This window comes from Acanthochromis polyacanthus, chromosome 23 (assembly GCF_021347895.1).
Source record: "Acanthochromis polyacanthus isolate Apoly-LR-REF ecotype Palm Island chromosome 23, KAUST_Apoly_ChrSc, whole genome shotgun sequence".
NCBI lineage: Eukaryota > Metazoa > Chordata > Actinopteri > Pomacentridae > Acanthochromis > Acanthochromis polyacanthus.
The window spans coordinates 10,097,137-10,124,303 of NC_067135.1; the positions used below are offsets into that span (position 1 = coordinate 10,097,137).

General features: G+C 40.8%; 1 protein-coding gene across 5 annotated transcripts in view; it reads left to right on the forward strand.

Moving 5' to 3' along the window:
• Nucleotides 1-27,167, forward strand: part of kcnip4a (potassium voltage-gated channel interacting protein 4a) — a 137,491-nt gene that overhangs the window by 40,709 nt on the left and 69,615 nt on the right. Inside the window, exon 1 of one of the 5 annotated variants that reach the window (XM_051943888.1) lies at nt 4,317-5,016. The exons of the other annotated variants lie outside the window; for them this stretch is intronic. Coding sequence (XP_051799848.1) covers nt 4,932-5,016 — 85 coding nt within the window. The 5' untranslated portion in view covers nt 4,317-4,931. Of the gene's footprint in view, nt 1-4,316; nt 5,017-27,167 lie in introns of those variants that run through there. 5 annotated transcript variants of the gene reach the window in all.

The following is a 27,167-nucleotide window of genomic DNA, read 5'->3' on the forward strand; positions in this document are numbered from 1 at the left end:
AATGTGTCTGCAGCAAGACAAGATGGGATATAACTTTATTCTGAAGGAAATTCTTGTGCCAGTTATTGCTCAGAAAAAGCAAAATGACATAAAATAAGAAACGCAGCACCTAATAATAAAAAATCAAGATAGAAGTCAGATACATTTAAAGTAATGTACGATGAGAATACGACAGTACAAAGTAATGTTGACAATTATACTGAGGTATTAAGTAAAATCATACATACACACATAAATGAAACGTGAAATATTGGACGTGATCAAAAATAAAGAGGTTTTACTCAACAGGAATTTGTACATTGCACCATCTTATTGAGGCAGGAAGAAATAAAATGCATAATTGAACAAAATATGTCAATAATTAGTGTATATACTATACATGGGATTTTCAGGCTTTAGTTAGAAATGTTAGCTGGTATGTGAAGATGGCAACATGGGGAAAATAGATGGGATAATGCATGACTCATAGACCTGAGGGACGCGCACAGCAAACCAAGCAGCGGCGGCAGGCATATGGAGAATGGACATGCTGGGTTTTGTCAGATTACACAGAGACCTTGTCAGGATTGGCAGATGGAAAAGGGTGAACCTGTGATTAAGAGCGATCTTCCTGTAATATTGACATGGAAAAAAAACATTCACTTTGTTTTTTCTTGTCAGGAGCTGATTTGATTGACGCAATAGAGTGAATCCAAAATACTGGATGCACACCCCTCCAACTGTGACAAGAAAAGCCCCTAAAACCTAAAGTTTTGATTGGATATTAGTCTTTGTTGGTACATACGGGACCAATGTGACATCTGTGAATGGTGCTGCAGATGGCCAAGAGTGTTGTGCTCCAATCCAACAGCTTTCAAAACCTTTTTATGGATATTGTCAAGCAGGATAAGGTGAATAGGTGGAGCACTTACCCACCACAGTGAAGCACACTCCACTACTTGATGACAGATGGCTACTTTATAGAATGCGGCTCAGCTCTTGATGTTCAATTTAGTAGCCATGTTTCCCAATTCTCCCAGTTTCTGACCTCCTGTGGTAGTAATCTATCATCCATTTTTCCTCCAAACAGTAGGAGTTGTCTTGCTGTTTGGATCTTGAATGGGTGATTTATTTTTTTTACTGCAAATTTAGCATGTAAACAATTCGACAAGCTGCTCTCTGCAGTTTTTCAGCCGAACAAACTGCTCTCACACTGTTGGAGGGGGGAAAAAAAAGCTCTTGTGGTAATGGTGCCTCTCACCCCTGGGCACCAGCAGTCAGTGTTTTCTAGATGGATCAATATATCTGTCAACTTCCCCCTGAGTGGAGCTTATTTCATGTTACTCCTCACTGCAGAATGTAACATGAAAAAGTTCCTGTTCCATCAAGGCCTGGAAAATAAGAAAAGTTGCTTTAGGTGCTTAAAATACTAGATGAAGAGAGAAATACTGGGGTCATTTCAATGCAATTTTACGATATTTAGGAACAAGCCAGCGACATAACCTTTACACTCTGTACTTCACTCCTTCAGCTGAGCTTTGGCGAGCCTGTGAGACCAAATAGATATCATTAATATTGTACGGCATGCAACTTTGATTCAGATTCTTCTGCAGGAACCGAGGTGAAATCAGTCCAGACCTTATCATGTCAACTACTTGCTGAAGGTTACTTCGGAACAGAGAGTCATTCTGCGTCAAGGCTACGATTAATTTAACAATACAGATGGATCTCTGTAGCAATAACTGGCAGTGCTGAACTTTACTATTTTCAGCTGACGATGATAGTGTTACAGTGAAACCCTAAAGCCAGCTGATATAGTATAGGAGTAAAACTTAAGATGAGGCTAATTTTACAGACTTTAAATTGCTCTGTTCCTGTTAAATGCCCTTTTTAAAGGTCTTGTTGACTAGAAAATATGATGTGAATTAATGTTCTGTTGGTGTAATGCTTCTAAATTAATGCCAAATATTAAAATTAATGAATACATGCTATTGTTGGACTTGGTTCTGTGCCTCCAGCAAACCCTCTGAGAGTACAATCCCTCTATATGTTGTCCAGATGTCATTTGATATGCTGTTGTGTTTAAACTTAGCCAGATATCGCGTGAGCTTTCAGCATCTGTGCTTGTTTCAACCCCAGATTTCACTTTTTGCCTTGAACATGCTCATTAAGGTAAACATGAGAGTTTTTTCCCTGACTGTATATGGACAAGGAATGTGGTGATTTGTTCCACACATCACACTTACCACTCAACAAGGGGGTTGGGGAGGCCTTAGGAGTGATGTGTAGGATTGTAGGAAAATATATAACTTTTATTTTAAGTGCAGTGTTCGCTAGTAACACAGTGTGCCTGAACGATGTGTTTTGGGTGGTTTGCAAATCACTAAAGTGAGCAACCGGCCATCTGTTCACCTCCGAAATAGAGAGGTGACAAACCGCACTGAACTCATTTTGTCCTGCACATTTATGTGTCACCTGAAAATACTCCAGTGGTAGCTGCTCCAGAGAGTCCTCTGAGGCGTGTTTGTTTATCGGAAACATGGATAGAAATGGAAACCAGGGCCTGGATGACAGGTGATGGAGTCGCGCACATGCCGAAATGAAGCTTTCTCAGGGGGGTTAATAGGTGGGTGCGGCTCGCAAAGTTTGAACCTAATGCAAGCCTGAATGCACAATCAGGCATGTCCTATTTAAAGCCTTTCTAGTCTGACTCAGGATGTGGACTGTGGGTTTAAGCCTGCCACTGACCACTGACTTCACACAGCTTTCTCTTCCATTTTATGCTTGTTGCTGTTTTAAAAGTTGCCTTCACTTTGAGAAACAACAGTGATTTAGATTGTGTAATCAGGCAGGCCTGCTTGGATCTTTCAGCGAATGGTTATAAAAATCTAGATAGAATGTTTACAACTTTGTCTGTCTAACTAGCCTAGTAAGCTTGGCTGTTGAGCCGCAACATACACCAGGGCCTTTTTTTTGTTTTTCTCTTTTAGCATATCAAGTATGTAGACATCCTAAAGTTCATATTTAAACCCCTTTTTATAAGGTTATTTTGTAATAAGCTCAAAGAAATAGCAATAGTTGGCTCGCAGTAAGTTGCAAAATCATCAGTCACTTATAAAAACTGCCTCTTTTGTGATTTGAGAACCCGTTTTTCCAAAACAACAAAGAGATTCAATGATTAATCTCCTCCTTTTATCAATGGAAACTGCATATGCAACATGGGGTAACAAAAAACTTGGCCAAGGAAACAGGGGTTAGAGAGAGGTCAGCTAAAGAAGACACTGTTTTTGAAAGTGTTTGTTCATCGAAATGTGGCTGCCAGTGTGAAAACAAGTCATGTCACAAAGGCACTGCTACGCCCCACAGGTACCTTGTAAATTATTCACCTAATTGAGACACTGTACTAGTTCTCTGTGCTGCTTTGACCCAGTAAGAAGTTTCACACAAGTCTTTGAAGTCTATTTTTCTCAAGGATCGCTTTTTTTTTTTCCTTTGTCGTATTCATTTTCCTTGGAACAAACCCCCTGCTGCTCATTCCTACCTGGAAAGCGTGTGGCATAACACGCTAACAAGAACTCCAAGGTCAGAGTCTGTAGAATCTCTGCGCTGAGCAGGATTCACTAAAATAGAAATGCCTTTCTGTCAAGTGACCTGTAGAGTGTCAGCCCCATTTCAGGGCATATTTAAGCCCAATCATACCTCGCACCTGTCAGCCTGATGGGCGTTTGTTAAATCAAAAAATATTTCTAGCAGCGCTTACTCGAGTAAATTCACTGCAGCAATGAGACTGGAAATGGTTAAAGGTTTGACTAAATGACAAGCTTCTCAGATGGGAGAGCTTGGCATTGATAGATGACTGCAATTGACGTACAGTGCAGGCTAATTAGTCGAGAAGATGATGCACTTGGCTGGTCTTATGTGTCATCACAGACACTGGGCGTAGCCTGTCAGTCATTATTAATACTGACCTTGACATTTTGTTGCATTAAACACCACCAACCTGAGCTTTTCTCTCCACCCTCCTTCTGCCTCTTGACTTTTGATTTTTGCGATGTCACTCTGTCAACCACTTGCCTTATGTCAACTGCTTGCGGTGTACCGTTACAGCTGTCACTCAGTGTTTTAAGGTTGAGTTACACATCACGCGGCAGGGCCATAATGTACCGTCATTGCCAATTCACCGAGGTGGACACTTTCCCCTTAATTCTCCTTTATTTCTCTCCTCCTCCTCCTCCTCGTGTGCTTTCTATCTCTCTTCTTCTCCTCCTCCTCCTCCTCCTCTCGGGCCAATCAGGCCACACCTCCATGGCAACCGTCAGTGAGGGTAAAACATCCACAGATGGTGCTGAGTAGAGCGAGCAGCAGGCGCACTACGAGATCAAGTGTGGGAGTGTGTGTTTGTTTGTGTGTCTGAGAGAGAGGGAGAGGAGACCCACTGGATCACCACTGTATTGTGAAGTGTAGTGGTGTAGTAACACAGGAGAAGAGTGAGAGGAGTTGCAGGAAAAGTCTCAAAAAGAGGAGTGAATGTTGGAGGAGGAAGAGAAGCGAGAGAGAAAAGCCCCTCTTCTCCTTCCCCCTCAGAGAGCAGGAGGTAAACCGCCGGTAAGCAAATATTAATGACCTGACAAAAGAGCACACAACATCCCCGCGTTGTTATACCCTGGAGCCGCGCAACAGAGGAGCTCGGATACATATACCCACAACCACGCAAAGACGAGCCCCCCTCGCTGCTCAGTCCACTCACTCATGATCATCACTCCTGCCACGAGGGCCACAGTGACACAGACAGAGGAGTGGAGCTGAGAAGAGGACATTTGCCCTGTCGTGGGACTCTTTCAAAGTCTTTGCCGGATTCTTTCTTTCTTTTTTTTTGTCCTTTTTTTAAAACCCTCAATCCAGTGCCCTCCATTTGCGCTGACCTTTCCGAGCATCTCCCCCAAGGAGCAAAGATGAGCTGCAGAAAAAGGTGCAAGCGTGAAATCTTCAGGTTCGCACAGTACCTGTTCAGACTTATCACAGGCTCGCTCAACACCGGTAAGACTTTGAGTGGCGGATTTGTCCCTTCTCTATTTCCTTTTGCTGTGATTTTTTTTGTTGTTGTTGTCTTCTTATCAGTTTTATTTATGTGTTTTATAAAATGTTCTCATTGGAAAGTTAATAATTGCCACATAAAATCTTGCATGCCATCAGTACCATACAGTATGTATGCTGTGTGTGCATGTATGTCTGAAAATCCTGCTTGACAACTCTGAGGATTTCCAGAGTGGGTTTGGATTTATCACCCACTCTACAGCATAATTTGTGTGACTGTGTGTGCAAGTGACTGCAGACTATGGCTAGAGGCAAAGGTGAAATCATTATAGCAGGAAAAAATGCAATCATGTAAACATCTCACGTATTGCATGGAAAGCTGTTAATATACTGAAGTGTTTGACTCACTTTGGTGTCAGTTCAGCAATTTTAACAGATGTTGCACACTAGTTTTTATTAAAACTGTTCTTGTTTATTTATCTTACAATATGAATCACTCAAAAATAATTTGGGGCAACGTACTGATGCTGAAAGCTGCTGAAATTAAAATAAGTTGTTGCCTACAGTGCACCCACACACTACTATTCATCTGTATTTGTATCATGCTGCAGAGCATAATAGATTTTGGGTTCTTTGTGGTTTTGCACACACACACACACACACACACACACAGACAAGCTAAGAGCTTTTCTAATAAGGCAGATAGTGAATCAATGGGATTAACTAGATAAAATCTTGGATTATAGTGGATTAACAGCAGATTATTCCATGAAGAGTTCAATAAAGGATAAAGGTTACCTGCAGTACCACACACTGACCATAACACGCTTTGCACACTAGGCATCAAACTTAGTATGGATTCTTAAAATCGATTGTCCAGAGGGGTGTTTTTATTGCTTATTCCTGGACCTGACGGTGCACTGTGTGGTCTTTGTCCCGGAGTGCTGCACAGATGATGTGACTCGGCTAGTAGCATATATTTACACCCTTGCCTTGTGCTTGTGTGGCTCCTGTTCTTGCATTAGCTGAGCTGCTGTCGAGTAGGTTGTTGATTATCACACTGCATGGTGTTAAACCCCAGAGAGGCGCTTTATGAACATGCTAATGAATTCCTGCATGCTTCTGAACATGTGATACTATTTTTATTAGGAGTGACCCCTTCCATTTAAATCTGTGAAGAAAGATCAGTTCGGGAAATAAGCTGAGCGTGAATGAGATGCTCCTATATTTCCGTCTAGCCGTGGCCTACTTTCTGCAGTCTCCTTGACCTTAGAGACAGCAACAACAAGTGGGGAGGATGGGAGGCAGCCAGTGAAGAGTCTCTCTGTCAATGGGCTGCCCCATACAGGAGTAGATGATCTCAGCTTTCATAATCAAACCAATAAAAGTAGGTTCATGTGTGATCTGTCTACAGTAGTCGCCCAGAGGAGTATGCTGCTGGTTTCCATAGTTACCAAGTCGTTTAGGTCAGATTGCAATTCCCATTTGGTAATAACACGATTAGTGTACATTCTGGAGTAATTTCCTTTGATGTCCCTCAAAGCTTGGCTGAAAAAACGTGGCACTGTACCGTACCATTGTACCGTGCTGCAGACCACCATGCTTCTTTGGGTGTTAGATTGTGTTCTTTATTGTCAGTGTCAGTACTTTTGAATTATTGATCCTGTTAAATACAAGGCCAAGAGTTATTTCCCGTTGGACTAAGCCAATTATGTGTGAGCCAGAGAAACCTATTTTGCTATTGACCAGATTGTCTGAAGAGCATTAGTTTGACGTTATCTAAACCTCAGTATTGAATCTTTGTATAGTCATGAAATTTGGACATCTAAACCCATATGATGGATTCATGCACACACACTAATCAAAGCAAATCAACTCCTTAAATTATTGTTTTATTCTACTGATCTACTGTACACAGAAATTCAGCATGTAAGTTGCTGCACAAACCCATATGGTTCAACCACATCCTCGTTTCTGGAAAAAGACATTACATGTATAACATTAAAAAAACCCATTAGGAGTCATCTATTGGACAGTTTCCACTTGGGTGGATCCATTCCTCTATAAACACATCATATTAGCGTGTCTTACACACCCTGTGCAGTAGATTATTATAAATGGAGTTTGACCAGAGCAAAGCTGCCTCGGCCATATTTGGGTGACCAGGAGGAAGAGAGTGATAGATGGAGTCAGTTAGCAGACCAAAGGGATTTTAATTGAGGTGTTCATTGTCCTAGAACAGCCTCACAGTCATTGCTTCATTGATCACTCAGCCGCCAAGGCCAGTACAAACACATAGTGCAGGTTAAGGGTAATGTGCATGATGTAAGAGAACAGACCCGGGCATTTTGCTGTACGTCATATCTGTAACGTCACGACTGCCTTTGTCCGCATAAGCTTTCTTTCATTATGCTTCTCTGAGTAAGATCTATACGAAAGGTGGGGTTTTGACATTTGTTGTATTCACAGCAGCAATCCTCTCTGTGATATGAAGTTCTAATCCGAAAATAATTCAGGAACTCATATATTGATCAAAACAGATTTAGACGGAAGCGATATAAGAGAAACGGTAACCCACCATTCATATTCATGCCACCACTGCGGCACAATAGTCCTTGAATTTCCCCAACTGTAGGGGGATAAGAAAAAAAATCACAGATGCGCGTCTTCCCAGGTTATAAATCCAAACTGCAGTGTCAGCACATATTCAATCAATTGAAAAACAGAAACTTATTGGCTGCTCACACCAGGGGAAATCTTCATCTCCTCCAGCATTTCCAGTACAGCTGCGGTGACACACAAGCAGGGAGAACTACCAGTCCACCAGAGCACCAATTTGGATCATTTAGACGTCGTAAAGCTTAGTTATTTATGCTGCTTTCTTTTTAAAGCCCTTCTTTATTAGTTTACCACAATGCAAAACAAAACAAAGTGACTACATTTTGGGTCCATTTGCGAGTATCGGGTTTGTCAGCTGCTTAAATGCCTGCTTCCATTGCATCTAGAAAGGATAAATGGGTTTAGAATAGAAGTTGAGACAAAAGGATGAAGGGTACAACCAAAAAATGGCAAAGACAGAATGATGATTTTCCCCATGCTTTCCTTCCTCCTACTCATTTTGAAGTTTACTCTTCCGAGGTAACTCTTTAAAGTTTACCAGGTATTGCAAAAAAAGATCCTAACACAGTGTCCAAACAGCTGAGTTGCAGGTGATTTAAAATTTAAAAGAATCAACCTTCGAGCAAAGAGCGTAGACAACTTTTCAACATACTAATGCTGGGTATTAGAAAGTGCAATGTTGATACAGCAATTCACATAAGCACACATATATTTAAAGAAGTACTCTATCAGCATCTAGGTACTGTTAGTTAGCACATGCCTCAAACAACCTCAAGCGAAATTTAAAAGCCAGTAGCTCAGTTAAAGTCATGACTGAGCAATTCATTATCCAATTAGTCGATTATTTGTTTCAGCACTTTTCAGCTATCCAAGGAGTTGTTAGTTAATCCAAGAGGTGGGCCAAATGGGGACATGCTGTTTACTTTTAAGTGACACATTTTCAATGTCTATTCATTATGTAGTCAGTACCACTGTGCAGGTACCGTGTCTTTTCCACCTTTATTCCACCGGATTGCATTGCAGCACACTAAATCTGCCATTTGCTCTGGATCCGTGTGATACTTTTTGGATTCTTTCAGCACATTTTCACAGTTGGATTCTTCCCTGAGTGTCTGGCTGACAGGCGTCCCAGCTTCTGTAATGCATCATCCTTTTTTCTTCTCGTCAGGACATGCTCACATGCTTGTAACTGATTCCGCTCAGATTGTCATCGCAGCACATGCCCCGTCAACCTCTCCTCCTGACCCGTTGCCACATAGGATGGTGGAAGTTTGCTTTCTCTGCACTATTGGAGCTTTGATAAGTGTTTAACCAGCTCGTATTGATTCCGATAGTGTGATCCAGCTTGTCAATGGAATTGTTTTGAGTTCAGTGGAGATTAATATTTCCCTGGCTGTGTTTTTTATAATGGAGCAATGCGGAACAATTGTAGTGTCTATGAGCTTCCAAATGATTACATATTGGGTGCAGCGGCCTGTAGTAAATGCCAAACAAGCATTTTCCACCCTTATCAAGATGTTTCAATTTTATTGCTAAATCAGCTTAATGGGATTTATTTTTTTCCAAAAGTAGTGTTTGTTTCCTGGATTTCCTATATTTAGTTTCAGTAACATTATCTGAAAATCCATCCCTGAATTAGACTGACAGCTCAGGTCTATAGCGTGTCTGAGTCATGGGTCTGTTTTAGAATAGATGCATATGGAAAGATGGAGCTTGCAAGAGAGCGGTGGAAAAAAGCAAACTGACAAACCCAACCCAGGAACTACCCAAATGATAAATATCACTAATAACCTCCAGATCTATTATCTGTCTCATCACAGCATTTTTAAACTTTCAGAGAAGGACATGCATATTCAGCATGACTGAAAACCCAAGGATGGTGCTAATCTGGCTAGCTTCTCTCCAACATGAGAGAACAGAGGATTTCTAACAAACTAATGCCAAGTGTGACTTAATTAGCTTTCAAATAGTAATTTTTTTTGGTTCAAACTCTCTTCAGTGACTGCGCAGCACTGCAGTGGCTGGCACGAACACTCTGGCTTCTCCAGTTTCCTCACCTGGCACCTCTCTACCACCTGCATTCATCTTCAGCTGTGAAAATCATCTGGATGCTGGATTTTGGAGTTAATTATGATGTGTGTTGTGTGTGTTTTTTTGAGCTAATGAGGCTGCAATTTCAGCTACACACCTGTATAGATGCTGAACAGATACAAAGCGCTGGCATTTGATGTACAGTTCCTCATTCTAGTGTATAATCTTCTGTTGTTCATTGACGTTTCAAAAGAATTCACCTCCATGCCTGATGATTTTGCACTAACTCTTTATGCTTAATTGTGGGAGTGCTTTTCAGATTGCCATATGGAAACATTTTCAAATTTATGTTGAGTTATTGGGATAAACGCTTGTGTAGGCATGTGCTGATCTTACATGCCGAGTGATAAATGAGGCCCAGAAGTAGGTCTTGGATATATTTTTGCTCAGGGTTGACTTATTCTTGCTTTGTTCTTGGTACTCATATGCAAAACATAAAGACATTTTATATAAGATTTGTGTTTGAGTTGGTGAAATTTTGGTGCCATGGTTCCAGATATTGTTCTTTGGCTGCCTTGATTACTAAAAATGCTGTTGAATTTGACCACTAGTTATTGCACTAGCATATCGTCAATCATATTTCTAAATAAAAGTCTGATTCAACTCCAAAGTGATGGTCTTCTTCAGATGTCTTAATTGGTTCTGGCAGTATCAGTCTAGAGAAGTGGCGGCTTGAATTCAAAGTCTTTAGGGACAATGTAGCTGACAGCCAGTGGTACTGTGTCCTTAATAAATCTCTTCTACTGCTTAGTATAATTTGTCAAGTATTTAGGTTGAATTATTCAGGCTTCTGTTCTTCTACAGTAATAAGTTGAAAGAGTCTCCTCTAGTTCCAGTGAACTAAAATCAAACAATATGAAATTGTTCTACTAGGGAAAAAGCCTGTGGATGTGGTCTGTGCAAGCTAAGAACACTGGAAAAAAAAAAAAAAACCCTCCTTGGTTCTTTAGTATGTACCTGTGAGCACATGTGGGGGCCCGGCCAATGGCCAATGACGCGAGGGCCCTTCTTTGTTTCCCTCTCTTTGGTTTCCTGATGGCTAATAGGAGGTCATGTTCCACCTGTCCCATGAGGACGGCATGTTCAAAGGCCATAATCCCTGACCAAACACTGAATATTTGATGCCCACAGGCAAGCCGGGCTGGCATCACGTCTGTGCAACAGTGTCCGCACGCAGAACTGGCAGGAGAATCGTCGCTGTTTTTCACTGCTTGTGTTTATTGGCTGCGGTTTATGGTCGTGATGTACAGCGAGACGCGGCAGTGCTGATGAGTGTACACAAATTTCATCCAAACAGCGATAAAACACGGTATATGCAGACATTTATTATACGCTACGGTGCTTCATGACCACATCTGCATTGCTATTAGAGAAACCTAATAACTTTGGTTTATGGGTCAACTACCAGCTTTTGTGCCACTTGTATAATAATTTGTTAAAGTTTATAGATGCTTGCAGCCTCTGTGAAGCGGCTACAAAAATTTATAATGAACAAAACTGACAAGGGAGCCTCAAACCTTTCATTTTCTTTGCCACAAGCTGCGTTTTTTTTTCTGCTGTGCAGTGAAGCGGTATGTCTGTCTGTAGTAGAATTCTTCCATGTTGTTTGGACAGGCGAAACAATAACAGATGGAAAGCCACGTTACATCAGGTTTCCTTTCATACACCGTGAAATAACATGACATCTGTTCGATTTAGCTGACAAGCATCTGGGTGTATCAGGATGTGAAGTAGTGAGGGTGTTGAGCAAGACGTGATTGCTTACTTGCAGTTTACTCATTGTGCTATAATGTGTTTAACCCTCTGTTCAGAAAATACAACCTCCAAAACATCTGTATTCTAAGTTTGATGCATTTATTGTTGAACTTTGTCCACATGTTGTTAGATTTAGAATGATTGCAAGTCAAAGCAGGATAAAAAGCAACAAAAGGTTTTACTTCCATCTTCACTCTGTAGTGTTTAAAATGTCCTTTAAGAGAAACTTGAGGAAAGTTTTTTGCATCTTTATAAATGGATTTATATTGTTGCTTCCCAGATATGTGAAAGGACACTAGTAGACCTGTGCTGTGTTGTTTCTGTCACTGCAGAGTAATTAATTACGTTTACCGAGACGTCTGTCTGGAAGCAACAGATTGAGATGTCGTAGTAATCTACAACTTCAAAGCATCTCTGCCAAGCCTCTTACATAACGGAAAAACAAGTATCGGTGTCATCTGGGAACAGCTTTCTTTTAACCTTGCATCCCGACTTTTCACCGTGACCCCTTTCCCAAGGTTCGCTGCTTTTTTGGCGAGTGCAGGACCAAGACGTTTTACAGTGATATGCGTGTCCATATCAGCTTCCCTTTAAGCCCGGTTCACTGTCTCTCTGTTGCACTGTGTCCCAGCCTCCTCCTGGTTTCTGGTTTCTGCTGCTGTGTTGTCGTCCAACACCAGAGCAGCACAGATTTCTTGGCTCATTCAGGCAACACACACAGTGCTTGGCTATGTCACGAGTATTATCAGAACTTGCTGTTGATGTCCTATAATTGCTAAACCCCCTCCTGCTTGGTTCCACCCAGATCCTCCTTTTGCCTGTCTGAGAATGACTGACTGTCAGGGCCTCTGAATTTCACCATCTAATTTGGATGATAACTGCTTGTAAAACTAAACAGAAAATATTCTTTAACCTTGGTAATATTGAGGTCATGTTTGGAAAGTAGTTTTACATGAATTATTTCATTATGTCACAATTATGTTATTATTTCTTATCTAAAATTCACAGTATATTGTATATTATAATTACTTTTGTAGTTACTGTATTTTGACATTTTTTTTCCTAGGTAAATCCATGATTTTTTTAAGGTGGATGTATCCATTAAATATGGAAGATTTTAATGCACTCAAATATGTAAAAAATCATGACGCTTGGTATAATCTAAAGTTAACAGTACACACATGTTTTACATGATTTTTTTTGCATAAAAAAGCACCACTAATAACTGCACTGGTCAGTGATTTTTTTTTCTTTCTTTCTTTGCCTAACTATTTTCCAGTAATTTCACTGTTTTTAACACGTGTAAATATCCTTCAAATTACTTTAAAAATCCTGAAACATTGCACAGTATCATGTAAAATAAAAGCTTGAAAATTCATTTTAGTTATGGTGAATTACTGTGTTCTTACAATATGCTTATTTTCCATTATTTTCCAGTTCTTTTTCCTGCCCCAGCTGCTGGTTGATCACATTTTTTTAGAGTGTGCTTCTCTCCTTCACCAGCCCTGTAACTGTCAGCATTATTAATTACTAGAACTAATTGTCTAATGATGAGCTTGTCACTAAATGTCACCATCAGAGTTGAAGAGTGATTACAGTTTTGTGTGTCAAGGGACTCTTGTCAGATTTTTTTAGTGTACAGTATATTCTAAAATCTTTAAGCTAGTTTTTTTTAAATGAATGTGTATCTCATTTTGCATTTGCCATCCAAATCAGCCAAGCCATTTTTGTGTGTGTGTATGTTTTCACTCCACTGTGTTGTCAAACTGGCCTCTTACAAATGAACAAGGCAGTTGTGGAGGTATTCTCGCACAGGAGTTGTGGTTTTTGTGCTCGAATCGATCGGCTCTGCGTCCCCCACCGCAGCATCCGCCAATTTCCGAGATCCCTCCGAGTGCCTGGATGGCATTTCTGTTCATCTGTCTGCATTTGCATTCTAGATTGGCTTGTGGTTACTCCGTGCCACTGCCCATTTGAATTCACCCGTAGTAATCAGTTTTCCCCATTTGCACTAATGTTTGTGGGGAAGCAGTGGCTGGGTTATTTTTAGTTTGGCTGTGCATGGATGAGTTACAAGCTACTGTGGATGAATTATTATTGCTGTTATCTGAACCGAGCATGAAATTTAGCTCAAAAATAAAAGTAGGGTCTTTGGTGCATGAGTTAATGATATGAAGAAAGAAGCAGCATCAGCGGACGAGAGCTTGAAAGCACTAAAGAACTGCCCAAGCAAGACTCTGCCCTTTAAGATCGCTGGGTATTAAGAGGAGCTGTTATTTGTTTGGAGTGGATTTGTTTTCTTTGCTCATTGTTGTTATCACCTCAGAGAATTGTTCTATTATCCCAGCGCTCTTCCTCACTCTCCTTCAAGCGATCATTCCGATTGTTAACTTAAATTAAAAAGTTTTCCCCTCCCATGCTATAACCTTCTCTCTTGCATGCTCTTTCTTTCTCCATCCTGTCCTCTATCCTTGCTGTTTCCTGCTTTGCATCAGTCCACTCCTGCTGCAACTTTATCTCCCTCCTCACACTTGTAATCACTTGATTTTAAGATCCCGTTGGGCCTCTTTAGTTTCACGTTTCCAAATGTCAGTTGCCTTGCCTGTGTTTTAACAAAAAGTGAAACCCCCCTCCCTCGCCCCAGACGCTCTGCGGTACAAAAGACAATGTCCTCTCCACGCACCGTTAGCTGGCAATTACTGGAACTGCAGCCTTGCAACCAACAGAAGAAAATCAATACACCTTGGAGGGTCGGAGCGGAGACTCGAGGGAAAGACGGGGAACTTAGTTAATGCGCGCACATTTTCTCGTGCACGGCTATATTCATAGTAACGTTAGTCATGTCAAAGAAAGTGCTGAGAGTAAAAGTCCTTTGGGAATTGAGGGCTTTTGTTTTTTTTATTATTTTCTCTTTCATATTTCATTTTCCTCAGGCGCCATGCGGATCCACTTGATGAGAGTGACTGTTCTCAAATGGTTTTCATGTCTTCTTTGATTGGCCGCAGATTGAAATTTCAAACGGATCAATCTCCCCTCGCCGAAAGGAGACGTTTGCGCAAAATGTCAAACGGCTGGATAAACAGAGGAAATGAAAAGATGGACAAGAGGCAGGACGCAAATGACAGCCCGTTATTCCTTCAAACTATATTCTTTTTTTTTTTGACATTTTCACTATGCAGCGCTGTCTCTGTGACTTTTGATCAAACTTGCAGTCAGGCCAGAATGTTCTGGTCAAATTAATAGTGTTGCTGCTTTGTGCTTCTCCAGATTTGGACGGGCAATAATAATACTGCACAAAACCTATTATTTCTTGGCAGGTTTTGTTTCTTCTAAGTTAATGAAGTACACCAGGTCAGGAAAACAAATGTGCACAAACATCGTATATCAAGGCAGGTAGTGTAAACAGCGTTTTATTTCTTAATTACACCCTGTTCACTGTGGAGCAGGTTTGCCTCTCGTGTTGGTGTGTCATTGAGTCAAAGTCAGCTCTTTGTTTCTTTAGGTGACCAAGAAAGTCTGCAGCCACACACACTGTGTATACATACTGTTTCATGGAGATCATATGCTGTGCTATACACTGTAAGTGTTACTGGCATCTGAGGTACTTCAGTGTTGCAGGACGGAATCTTGAATATGCTGAAGTATGTATTTTCTCTTGTTACATTGTTTAGTTTTTTGCATTGGGGTTATTTGCAATTTAATTTGAATAACTTCAGCTGCTCCAGAGGTCAGGCAAAGAAAATCACCTTCATGGTTTTGCTGTGGAGACATCTAGTTTGTAAGTGTTGCAGGGTGAAGAGGACAAAGTGCTGCTGTGTGACCAGAATCCTCAGCGCACCGTCTGCGATCTTGACTATATAACGTCTGTGTAAAGGACACTAAAGCCGAGCCATACATTCCACCTGCAGGAATCGAGGCCGCGGTATCTGAACATGTAGACAGTTACTTTTTTCATGCCAAGTTTGAGCCCATATACATTTCCCCCTCATCAACTCTCTACACCTCAGTTGTAAACCGGTATAATCAGTCACTCTCTCTCTGGCAGAGCTCGTCGTGGACGGTCGTGCAGAAAATGGAGCTCCTTCTCCATCATTCTGCTGACAGATCCACCCTCGGCCCCATTACTTACCTGGCTAACTCTGTGTCAACAGCAGGCAGGTGTAAACAGGAGGTGATCTTGGCTGTTTTACATCACTGCTAAAGCGTAAGAAGGGAGTTCACATGCCTCCAGTGGAAGATGAAAGTTAAATGTTAAATTAGCAGGAGTGAACCAAGTAATGTAACTGTTGTCTGCTTCATTAGTCTCTGTAAGGTGGGTGTTGTATCAGCATTTTTGTGTACTTCTGCATGTGCCTGAATTTGAACTGAGGTGACACATTGTCTCTGTGGGTGTGAAGATCTCAACCAGTTAAAGGGTTGTTTTTATTAAACTTTCTTTCTATCTCCCCTGTAATAAAATGCTAAATAGTCTCCATTTATGTACCATAGCGGTTTTAAAAATCCCTTTACAATGTTTTTCGTTTACCCATTACACTCTAATGCATCTCTGCTGCAATGCAAGGGGCTGTCCTGCAATTGGGAACAACTACACAAATCCAACCCTGCAAATAGTGGACCTGAGCCACAGCCACCCTGAGTTGTCACTGTAAAAGCCAAATATCTGTCCCATATCTACTTCTTTAATAAAACTGCTGTATTTTCCTTCAGTTGTCACTCATTTTAAAATCCCTCCAGCCCCATTTTCTTAAGAATACCCCTCAAAATCAGCTTTTGCATGGTTCTTATTGTCAAAACACTTACCAGAAGTTTGAATAGTTACAGTATTGTGTCTTGGTTTGACCTTAAAACAGCAATGCAGGCTCACATATGCTGCATCCTGAGTCTTGATTTTTGTCTGTTAAGCTGTTTTAGATCTAGGTACATAAAGAATGGGAACCGTGATGAATCGATCGGGCCGATGTTGCTGAACAGCCGCTTCAAGTAAAGCCAGTTGAGTCTTCTTTAATGTCCAAACAACGGCACATTGATCAGAACATCTTAAATCTTTAATGGCGTGAAAGCACTAGTTGTTGTTGTCCGTGCGGTATGACATCACAAAACGCCCTGAAAGCTGATTAGATGGTCGCAGCTCAATGTGTGAATGTAGCGACAAGGAGAGGAGGTGATGTACGACAGTCCAAGCAACAGAGCATCCTCTGTGGAAGCAAGGTGTCATTTAGAATCTCTCCTCAGTCTCCTGCATTCTCTATGCACCACTGAAACCGTCGTAAATTCAATTTAAATGCAAAGCTACACAGAAAAAGGTGTTTGTGTTTGCCAGTTACAGTACTTCTGCTTCACCAGTCGGCAAGCTTTGGCCAATACAGCAAGGGTGAATCTCCTCTTGTGCGCTGCTTCACAGATGAGCCAGACCATTCTGTTGCCCCCGACTGCTGCTTGATACATTAGATTTGTACCTAATAAGGATGGATCACCCTTTTGCTCTTGTCCCTCCTTTTAGGTTCTTCGGTCTATTTTTCCTCCTGCTGTCTCCTGTGATTAAACCGTGGCCCCAAAGGAAATCTGTGCCTCTTCCTGATCTGTTATTCTGTTTTAACCATTTCTAGTGTAGCTTGGTATAAAAACAGATCTGCCGTTTGACATGCTGTGCAATAATCTTAGATTACAGCAAATGTATTGCTTGAGCAGCAGAGTATCGGCGTAGTTGCAACAGTCTTGACCGACCAAAGGAAATCTGTGCCTTTAAATAAACGTACATTATGATCACTCATTTGAATGCAAAGCTGCAAGGTTTCTGCCTGACAAGAAACAGGCAGAGGCCAGTGTATTTTCTGTCTCCCATTGACAGTTACAGTATTGCTGTTGACAGATGGCTTTAACCAGGTCACATTAGGTCAGAACCCAGTCTGACAGGTCGGACAGCTTGAGGACAGTGCAAACACATATTTGTGGTGAGGCTCATGATAATGACTACACAGCTGCCTCTATGCATTTAGACCAAAACACAGCTGGCTATGTTGGAGTATTTAGCTTCATGCTCTGCAGCAACAATGAAGTTCAATCCATTAAAACCACTTGGAGTCATTTAAAGTTCTGTTAAAACATGCAAAAACACACTTTCAATTCCCACCATGAAGGATTTTACAAGTGTAGAAAGTTAACACAGCAGCAAGATATTCAATAAAAACAAACAGAAACTTGACAACAAAAGCTGTGTAATTGCAAACGTCTTCTTCGGCCTGGGGATCCCTGTCTTGTAATATACAGTACAAAAAACACCTTTGAGCTTGTGGAGACAGAAAAAAGTGTAATCTGAGCTTTGCGAGAGTAAATAGAGTGGAGTCAGTGGAGCGGAGATGGAAAAGCTGAGGAGAAAATAGAGATGCAGACAAAGCAATATTTGCTTCCTGTATTTCCATTCTCGTCTTTTGTGAAATGTATCACTTGATGTCGGGGAATGAGCCAGAAAAACTATTCTCAGGGGTGTCCGATTTGTTGGAGAAGCCAAGCGTTCTCTCTCACTGTGTGCCAATGTTACCAGAGTGAAAGCAAATAAAAAATAGTGCTTTTAATGAAATTTTAACTTCTGAAACTGCATCTACTGACAGTTTCTATCAAACTAAAAAGAAAAAAAACCTGCTAAGTTCTATATTTAATAAGAATGGTGCCTTAATATGTCTGCAGTAAAGATATTTGTGTTTTAACTTTGTGTTTGTGCAGAGAATCATGTCACAGTCTCATGTGAAATTGATGACATCAAGCTTAAAGACATACAGTATCTTCAGATTCTGCACACATCAAAATAGATGAAGTAGCAACTTCACTTTACGTTGCCTGGTTTTTGTTTTAGATGCTGCGATGCACCATTTGCAGTGCATCGGTCAAAGAAAAAGTGCTCCCAACAGCCAACTGTATCTTAAGATTAAACCGTTTATCTTCGGAGGCAGGAGATGAATTTGAACTCAGAGTTTTGCCTCTGCAGAATTGAGGTTTTGGCATCAACAGGCCTTCGGGTTCAGCTCAAGAGCTTTGATTTATAATCTTGTTATGTGACTGAGAGAGTGCAAATTCAGGCTTGAGAGACAAGTAAATAGTTGTGTATTGTCTGTTTGCAGCCTTCATCAGAGGCGTTAACATGTTTTAGTTACAGGAGGAATTCCACATATAGAACATGAGATAATACAAAATAAAAAGATAAATACTATCTTTGTTGGTGTGTCTCAGTTCCTACTTGTATGAAATAGCATGGAATTATTTTCTTATGGTCTAAAATGTAAACTAACAAAACACTAGTTTGTTTTCATCTGACTAGTTTTCTCTAGACAGCAGAATGATGACTGAACTTTGTTTTCTGTATATTTATACTACATATAAGCACAAATGTCCTAAAGTATACAAATAACCTGATAATTTAGGAAAAGTCCCTGCTATTTTTACAGTTTTCTTTCATAATTATATGTCAAACCAGAAAAAATCCATTCACTCAATTGCAAAGTGTGATTCTTCTGATACTAACCAGGGTGAAAATTCCAATTAATCAATCTTTTCCATCATGTTGAGACACTTGATAAGTTCCTGGGCAGAAGGAATAGTCATCAAACAAACCGTCACACAATCATTAAGCTGCTTTTTGACATTTAATGGCTTCATATAAGCATCCGGCGTATTGAAATGATGCGGAAGATGGATGAGCTCGATGTTGCTACATTTTATTATCGAAAATGAAAGTCCTACTCAGCAACTTTATGATTAATTGAATTTTAGTGAATATTCATCACTGTGAGCATGCACTTGTCCATAGGAGCTTGTTTAGATCCTCTGATTAGCCTTGCATAAAAAAAAATATAAGCTTTGGTTTGATCTCAGCGAGAAAAGCCAACATGTGGTGGACTGTGTTGAATGCATGCTGCCATTAAAGAGAAATTTAAGACATTTTAATTGGGTTTCAGCAGTAGGGTATCCAAACCATTCCTCATTACTATCACATCACAGCATGTAGTTTTCTCCCTCTATCTTTGGGATTGCATTTCACTTACAATGCAATGTATTAAAATATATTTTAAGTATAGAACATCCTGCCCGAGGCAACTTTATAAGCAGTGTCTTCATTGTCGAGTATTGCATGCATTTATGCATGTGTGCCGTGTGGAAGTGTAAGACTGGCTGTAATAATGCCAGGTGGGATTCTCGTTTATATCGTGAATTTTCTAATTGTGTACACTAGAAACACAGTTAAATTAAATTAGCATACCTGCCAAACTTTACACTTCTCCCGCCTCGGATTGCTCTTTATGAATTTTTATTACAGTTCCGCTTTAACTTTTCATTAGCTTTCTGATTTAGAGTCTGTCACTTCACTGAGGCGGTCTGATGAGCTATGACTTCATACATAAAGGGCAAACATTGAGTGCCGGTGTCCTGTCGGCGGCTGCAACTGAAGCACTTTTACTCCACAATGCGCCGATGGAAATTGCCATCAAAGACAAGGCCCTCATGGGGGAGGCCGATATTGTCTGTCGTGCAGGGATAGTGGTGTGGGGTTTCAGCACGGGGCAGCGGCAGGCTGGATTTCTCTGCCATGTTTCACACTGGTATTGTGTGTGTAATCAGACACACATGGATTTTGATTAGGCAATATGAAAAGGTTGTTCTTAAACCGGTTGTTCTTAAATCTTGATGACTTGATTTTAAACCTGATCACATATTCAGTTTGCATGGGTTTAGACACCGACAGTGTATTGCTGCTTATAGTGTCATAGTTTGGCTTGTAAAATGTGCGGCATGGTATTCAAAACGCTATTTTCTCAAGTGATAAACCTGCAATAACCGTTCTGTGTAAAAATACTATTGACACACTAGCACCTTGTAAAGCTGATGTGATGAATATGTAAGCAAACGGTTTCCTCACTACACAGCAAACAAACGCTGAGGCAACATTAGCGTTCATTAGGGTTGAATATCATTCTAATAGTATGTCCCTTTGTGGGTTTATTTTGCTCCTCTGCAGCAAGATTCTCTGCTCTACTAGCTACAAATCTAATTTCATTTTAAACATTGAGATTTTATCAAAGGAGGAGGTGCACAGTGTTTAAGAAGTACTGTATTCTAAAGCTGTAGGTCAAAGGAAATCGGTTCCCTTGTAGCTGCAGAACACTCGGGGTTGAATGTGAACAGCTTTCAATTGGATGTTTTCTTATGTTTCAATTAGTCCCCCACCCCCCACCCTTCTCCCTCTGAAGCTTTACCCTTTTGTCATCGTGTCTCATAGAGGCTGTATCTCTTGTAGTATCTGCCGCTGGTTTGTGGAAGTGATGGCGCCAAGCTAAATGATAGTACCTCCAGGTTCATGTTTAATGGAGGACCCCATTACACATGAAAAATGGCCCTTGTTCTGTAATGGCTGGCTAAATCCAGAGCCTGGAGCGAGCACACAGAAAATACTCCAAAGAGGGAAGACGCCGTGTAGGTGATGATTTCTCCTCTAAAGATGCGACATGATATTTTTGTAATGAGGTTTTCCGAGATTGCGTTTCGCGGGTTGGGGATGCATTCGCTGCGCGTCGGTTTTATTGGAGAAAGACGCCGATGGGATGTGTGAAATCCCATTTAGCTCGAAACAGATGGGTTTGTTATAGATTGTTCACGGTGCCGGTGTGATTCATGAAAGGATAGTATCGACATATTGAATGATACTTTGAGGAGGTTATGCTGATTAAGTGATCTGCTTGGAGTCGAGTCGAGGTGTTAATTCTCTCTGGATCGTGGAGAATAAATAAGACGGCGGAAGAGCATCTATTGAATATTTGTTTTCTTCCTGTTCGATTTTTAAGTCCACTTTAGAGATGAATTTGTCAAACATTTGCTACTTAGATTCTCACAGGAAGGAGATGAATTAACCTGATAATTTACAACAGAGGCGATGTTTTTGAGTCATATGTGTCTGAAATACTGAGCTCTATAGCAACAGGTGCTTACATTTCACATTTGTCAGTGCCCAGAAACATGCACAATGCACCCAGCGAGCGAGCTAACACAAGGACAAAGCTTTCGTCACAAGGAGATCACATTTCCCCCTCCCCGATGCCCCACGCTGAGTTCTGAGCCCTGGCCCTCAAGTGACAGGCAGACAAATTGGTCTTGAAGAAGCCCAGAGGCAATCAGAGCGCACCACTTGCACACAATTACTTGTCCTTTAACAAAACGATCCATGTGCTCAGCGACTTTGGCCAGCGCAGGTTGGTGACATGTGAAAGTGGACTCTCCAGTTGGAAAGTGTGGAATAGCAAAGGAGAGAGAGGCTAAAAAAAAAATGATGAAAAAGCAGTCAGTGCTTTCTGGCTGTCGTTAAACTTTACGCACTGTTTGTGAGGTCTCATTTACCTCTTTTGCTGTTGTTTACAAGAACAAATCATCAGAATAGCTTAATTTGGGCTCTTAAACAATTATAAAACACCGTGAATTTAGTTGTGGTCCTGCGGTGTCACTATGTAGTCACCTCACGTGCAGCAGCTTTGATTGCCTACTACTGTTTTATAACCCTTGCATGGGTATAACCTATGCTAATACTGATTGCCCCTTCTTTGCAAGTCTGATCAGTCAACCATGGTGTTATAATGGGCTATCAAAATAAGCGATGGGACGGGTACTGAGTTGATTTGTGTATGCATTCTAGGTTTTTGTAAACCCATAGCATACCAATGCATGCCTAAGTATGTTTTATATTGTGTTTTTAATGATTTCCCTTTATAATACATGCCTTTGTTTGTATGTTCACGACCCACAGCGGGGGGGGGGGGGTTCCGCCACAAACACAAAACTGTCGTGATTTTTTTCTTTTTTCTTTTTTGCCGTAGCAGGTGGTCACTGCAGAGGCTCTCTCTGCCTATTCTCTGAGATTATGAGTGGGTTCATGCCACACAGGCAGAGCTGCTGCAGCTTTTGTTTTGACAGAACAGTGCAAAAAAAAAAATACTTGTACGTTTCAAGGGGACTCGTGAGCATGTGGGCTGTCACAATGCATCTGCCGGCACAGAAAAATACGGGTTTAGGCGTTTAGTTCCCAGGTGTTTTGAGAAAAAATAATGCATTTACAACACAAATAAGTTCAAATCAGTCATTATAATCTTTATAAAAGCCAAGTTAGACTGTTTATTCCCCTTCTCTGCTGTTAAGCTGAGATCCTACTGCATTTGTTAGGTTAGACTTATGTATGGGATCACTGAAAATATCTCTGCTGATTTTATTTATGACCTCAGCTTGACTCCGTTCATGTAACACCAACTTACATTTACAAAACCCTCAGGCTTCATGTTCACTATTAAGACAGTTGTGCTCTCATTATTTTTACATATTTTGCCTATCTTTGTGTCTTTTATTTCATCCAATCAACCACACTTCACCCTCACCTTTTTGCACCCTCTGTCGTACATTCTGTGTAACTTCAACTCTGAATCCCTCATGATTTATGTTCAAACCAGGATTTTATTGGGTTTAAATTCAATTCCCCACTTCTGGCAAACGGCAGAATGTGAATAATTGATGTGCAAGTCATGTCTGAGGGCAAGAATAAAAAGAGTACGCTCCTGACTGAGCTTATAGGTTTACAATCCTGCAGGCAATAAAGGAGCTCCTGCTCTGAAGGATCTTTTCAGAGGTGGGAATTTGGTGTAAATCCATGCTTATTGCAGAAAATAACTGACTCTGTTGAAAGTCAACGGTTAAATCTGATTTTCCACTCGAGAAACACTAAACTGTGGCAGCAAATGTGGGTTTAAATTAAGTTGAAATGAGCAAAAAGCCCGCAAATGAGTGGTTTAATAAAAAGTTGAATGTGTTAACTAACTTGCTTTAAAGAGAAAAGCAAAAGAGTTAAAAGATTCTATCACCCTCAATTAAAATTTTTTCAGCTGATTGAATGCCACGAGTAAAGAGGGTCAAAATTCATGCAACCTTCTCATAAATGTACCTCCGTTTTGTGTGTGCTCAGCCACAAGCTGCACCCAGAGATGCTTACTGTGTTACAGTATTCTCCATTTTATTCAGCTAGAAACAATGTGTGCACTTTTCTCTTTATGAAATAGTTTTTCACACTAATTGGTGCCAATTCTTGAATAAGCTTAAAATCCTTACCGTCAAACTGAGCTCCCTGCCGCATGATTCAACCTCTATCTGTTCAACTCTCCGATGTTTCTGCTCAATTTCTGCTGCTGGCCTATGAAGATGGGAAATGAAATTCATCGGTTGCCTATTGACCCCCAGCTCAGATCCAGAACAGCGCCGTGACGCCACAGCTTGACCATGAAATAGGATTTTCTGTTGCCCGCCCAGGCGGCACTGTTAACCCTCTCTGCACAGTTTAAGGCGATTGAGAGGTCATGAACAGCCGATCACAGATGAGAATTGGAAGTTTTATTGACGACAGGATGGCACAGCGTCACTGCAGCTGGATCTTATTTCCTCAAGGATATTTCAGACACCAGCCATAACAGGAGCTCTTTTATTTGAAGGATTGTCTGCTTACAGCTGCATTTTGCTAGAAGAACATTACCAAACTTGTGAAAATTTAAATTGCTGTTGAACTGCTGTGAAACCTTGCTGCCGGCAAATGTTTCTATACTCACTGAGGTGTTGGATTTTTTATTTATTTTTTCTCCTGACACCCCACACCAGATCCTGGCGCTTTCAGATTGTGTTTTTTCAAGTATGAAATACGAGGAGACAGTCCGTCTTGGTTGTAAGCCTGTGCTCTTCGGCAAATACGCAAATTCCCTCACAGACTCAGCAAGACAATCTCACAATAATTAATCCCGGAAATGAACACGGGACAGTTTCACAAGTTGACGGTTTGTCTGAAGTGTTTACCAGAGCTGTTGCAAATTTTGACACTTCAGCTCATGAATGTTTGCAAAGTTTAGTGTGCAAAGCCGGTGCAATGCTTTGTTTGTGCTGCGAATCGGCCGTTTTGCCTGTCAGGTTTACCCTCAGTGTATTTCCAGCTGCATTTGTTGTTGATTGATGAGTGAGAAATCACAGAAAACTAGCAAGCAAACAGGTTTTAATGATTTTCAAAAATTAATTGGATTGGATGTATAGGATTTTGTGCTTTTGTTGCTGTTAATACTCCAAGTTAAATCCCATTTTTGGATTTAGAGTATTGTGAGGGGCACTTTTATTCTTATCTCACATTTGACAGCGTAAACCATGAATAGAATAATTTAAAAAAACTGTTTACCAGATGACTCAACAGTGAAATTAAGTTATTTCTCTCTACAAACAGTTTGACTTAATCAGTTTCAAGATCACTGACTCAGCTGTCCCTCATCTCTCTCTATCTTCCTGCTCCTCTGAACCCTGATGCAATTTCTTTGGTCCCTCTGGTCATTTCTAGAGAGCAGAGAAGATGATTGACTGTGAGCTTTAGCTCCAGAAGAAGCTCACCAAGAAAAATGTGTCCTGCAACAGATAGAAGTCACAGTGCAGCAGCTTCTAACTGCATTGTAAGAGCCCCATTTCACCATTTCACCTCTCCTCAGAGCGCAGACACATCAGAGCTCTGTGTGTAAAACTCACCTCGGTGTATTTGTGTATGTCAGGGTGCAAATTAAGCATCACAAAAAAATTTCCCATCGCTTAAAAACGAATGTATTAACACTTGAATGGCCTCATAGCGGTGTGACGAATGAATGCTAAGCAGCGCTCGCTGTAATTTGAGGTGGCACATTAAAAACCGAGCTCATAAACTTGCAGCGTGGGTTACTATAATTGACTCCTGCAAACTGCATAATTGAAATTAGCTGCATAAATGCAGAGGAAAGGGGGCTGGTTTCCAACATTGTGTTCTGATTTGAAGCTAAGAACCACAGGAAGCCTGTTACTGAGCAAGTGCTGTCATGGCTCACAGTGTTCTGCTACCTGGCTGAGGAAATGAACCCCCCCCTCAGGTGTGTGTGTGTGTGTGTCTGTGTCTGTGTGTGGACAAGCTGGAATGTATTCACCTGCCTGTATTTGTCATGTACAGTTGGTGGGTGGAAGTCGAGAAGGGAATCTGCAGGAGAATACACTAAAGAGGGCCCCGCTTGTGTCTCTGTGTGTGGTTTTTTTGCATGATTTTAATGGCACCACAGAGGCAAACCACATGATTCAGAGACTGCAGCAGCCTGACAAGTATCAGTAGCTTGATGGGAGCAGAGAATAGCAGCGCAGACTTATCAGACAACAAGCTCCTGATTGAAAGAGTGCAAAATGGTTGTCGCTTTTTATTGTCTTTACATAGCGCTTGTGTGTAGTTGTTCTGAATCTCTGCTGTCATTTTGCATTTCTCTGTGGTCATTTTGTGTCTTGTTTGCCGTCATTTGTGTCTCTTTTAGTCACTTGTTTTCTTGTTGTAGCTGCTCTACACCCCAACAAATGATGTTCCGGGTCAACAAAACAAATAATGCAACAGTTTGATTCAGTCTTTTAAAGTTGAGACAACTTGTTGTGCGTACGACATTTATTTAGGGGACTCTACAATCAAAGGCACTTTTAATTACAAGATGAAAAATGGTAATAAGGCTGTCAAGCTTTAAATTAAGTAATGCAGAAATTTGAGTTTAAACTGCCTGCAATATTACATTGATCCAACAATATCATGTTATACCAACTCTATAAATTACTGTTTGCAACTTAATTAGTTTACATAATTAAGTAAATGTGATTTTTTTTATTTTTTTATCTTGCAACCATGCCTTGTTCTCTTGAATTACTTTCCGGTGTGAGATCCTGCAGAAATCTTGTACTGTATTTCAGGGAATTATTACTGTACCCTCAGAATGCTTTTCAGCTGTAATACGAAGAAAAAATAAACAAAGAATGAATTGGATTTGGTTGGCAGAAACTGAATTTTACAATAACCTGTGCTTTTTATTGCGACCTTCTAAAACTCATTCAGTTCCAATCGAGTTCAGTCTTGGGGGCAGTTTGTTCATACGGTCTGTTCAATGGCCCATCCATGGTTGACTCGCGTATCGGCACATATTGTCATTTTAATAACCAGCCCTGCCACATGCTCGCTCACATTAGCATATGGATTATCAATGAGCCATGACTGGATCACTTAAAGACGGAGCCAAATTCACAGGATTGCATCAAGAACCACGGCCGCTAGCATCAACGCACCAAGATGCTGTCCGGCTAACTTCCCCAAATGATTTGTGTACCATTTACTGGCATCCCAGAGGAAAGGACTCGAGTGTTTTATGTACACCTAATAATGTCTGACTGCCCCCAGAGGTCAGTATTTGCCATGTAATGCATAATTCACACAGACATTTCTGCCAGTCAAGTTAACTCCATGTAATTTTCATGAGCAGGAACTCAACCTAGTTCTGTTAGGTACACCACAGACGAGCTGGTTCTGAGAATAGCTTGGATGGGGTGACAGGGCAGTCACTGCAGTATTGTGTGGAGGTGGATTTAAAGGTTGGAGAGTCATCTTGAGTTTGAGCTTGAGGGAAAAAAATGAAGGAGTCAGTGAAATTGTGCGTACAATCGCACATGTGATAAATTCATGGTTTCATACTCTCAGCTATGCATTGTTTATGCTGTGGAGCTTGTTATCGTGGATGGTTTCTGTGCAGAATCATCTTTTACACTGCTTTTCTGGGGTGTTGTAGCTAAAACTTTAAATTTCTGACCTTTTGTCTTAAGTC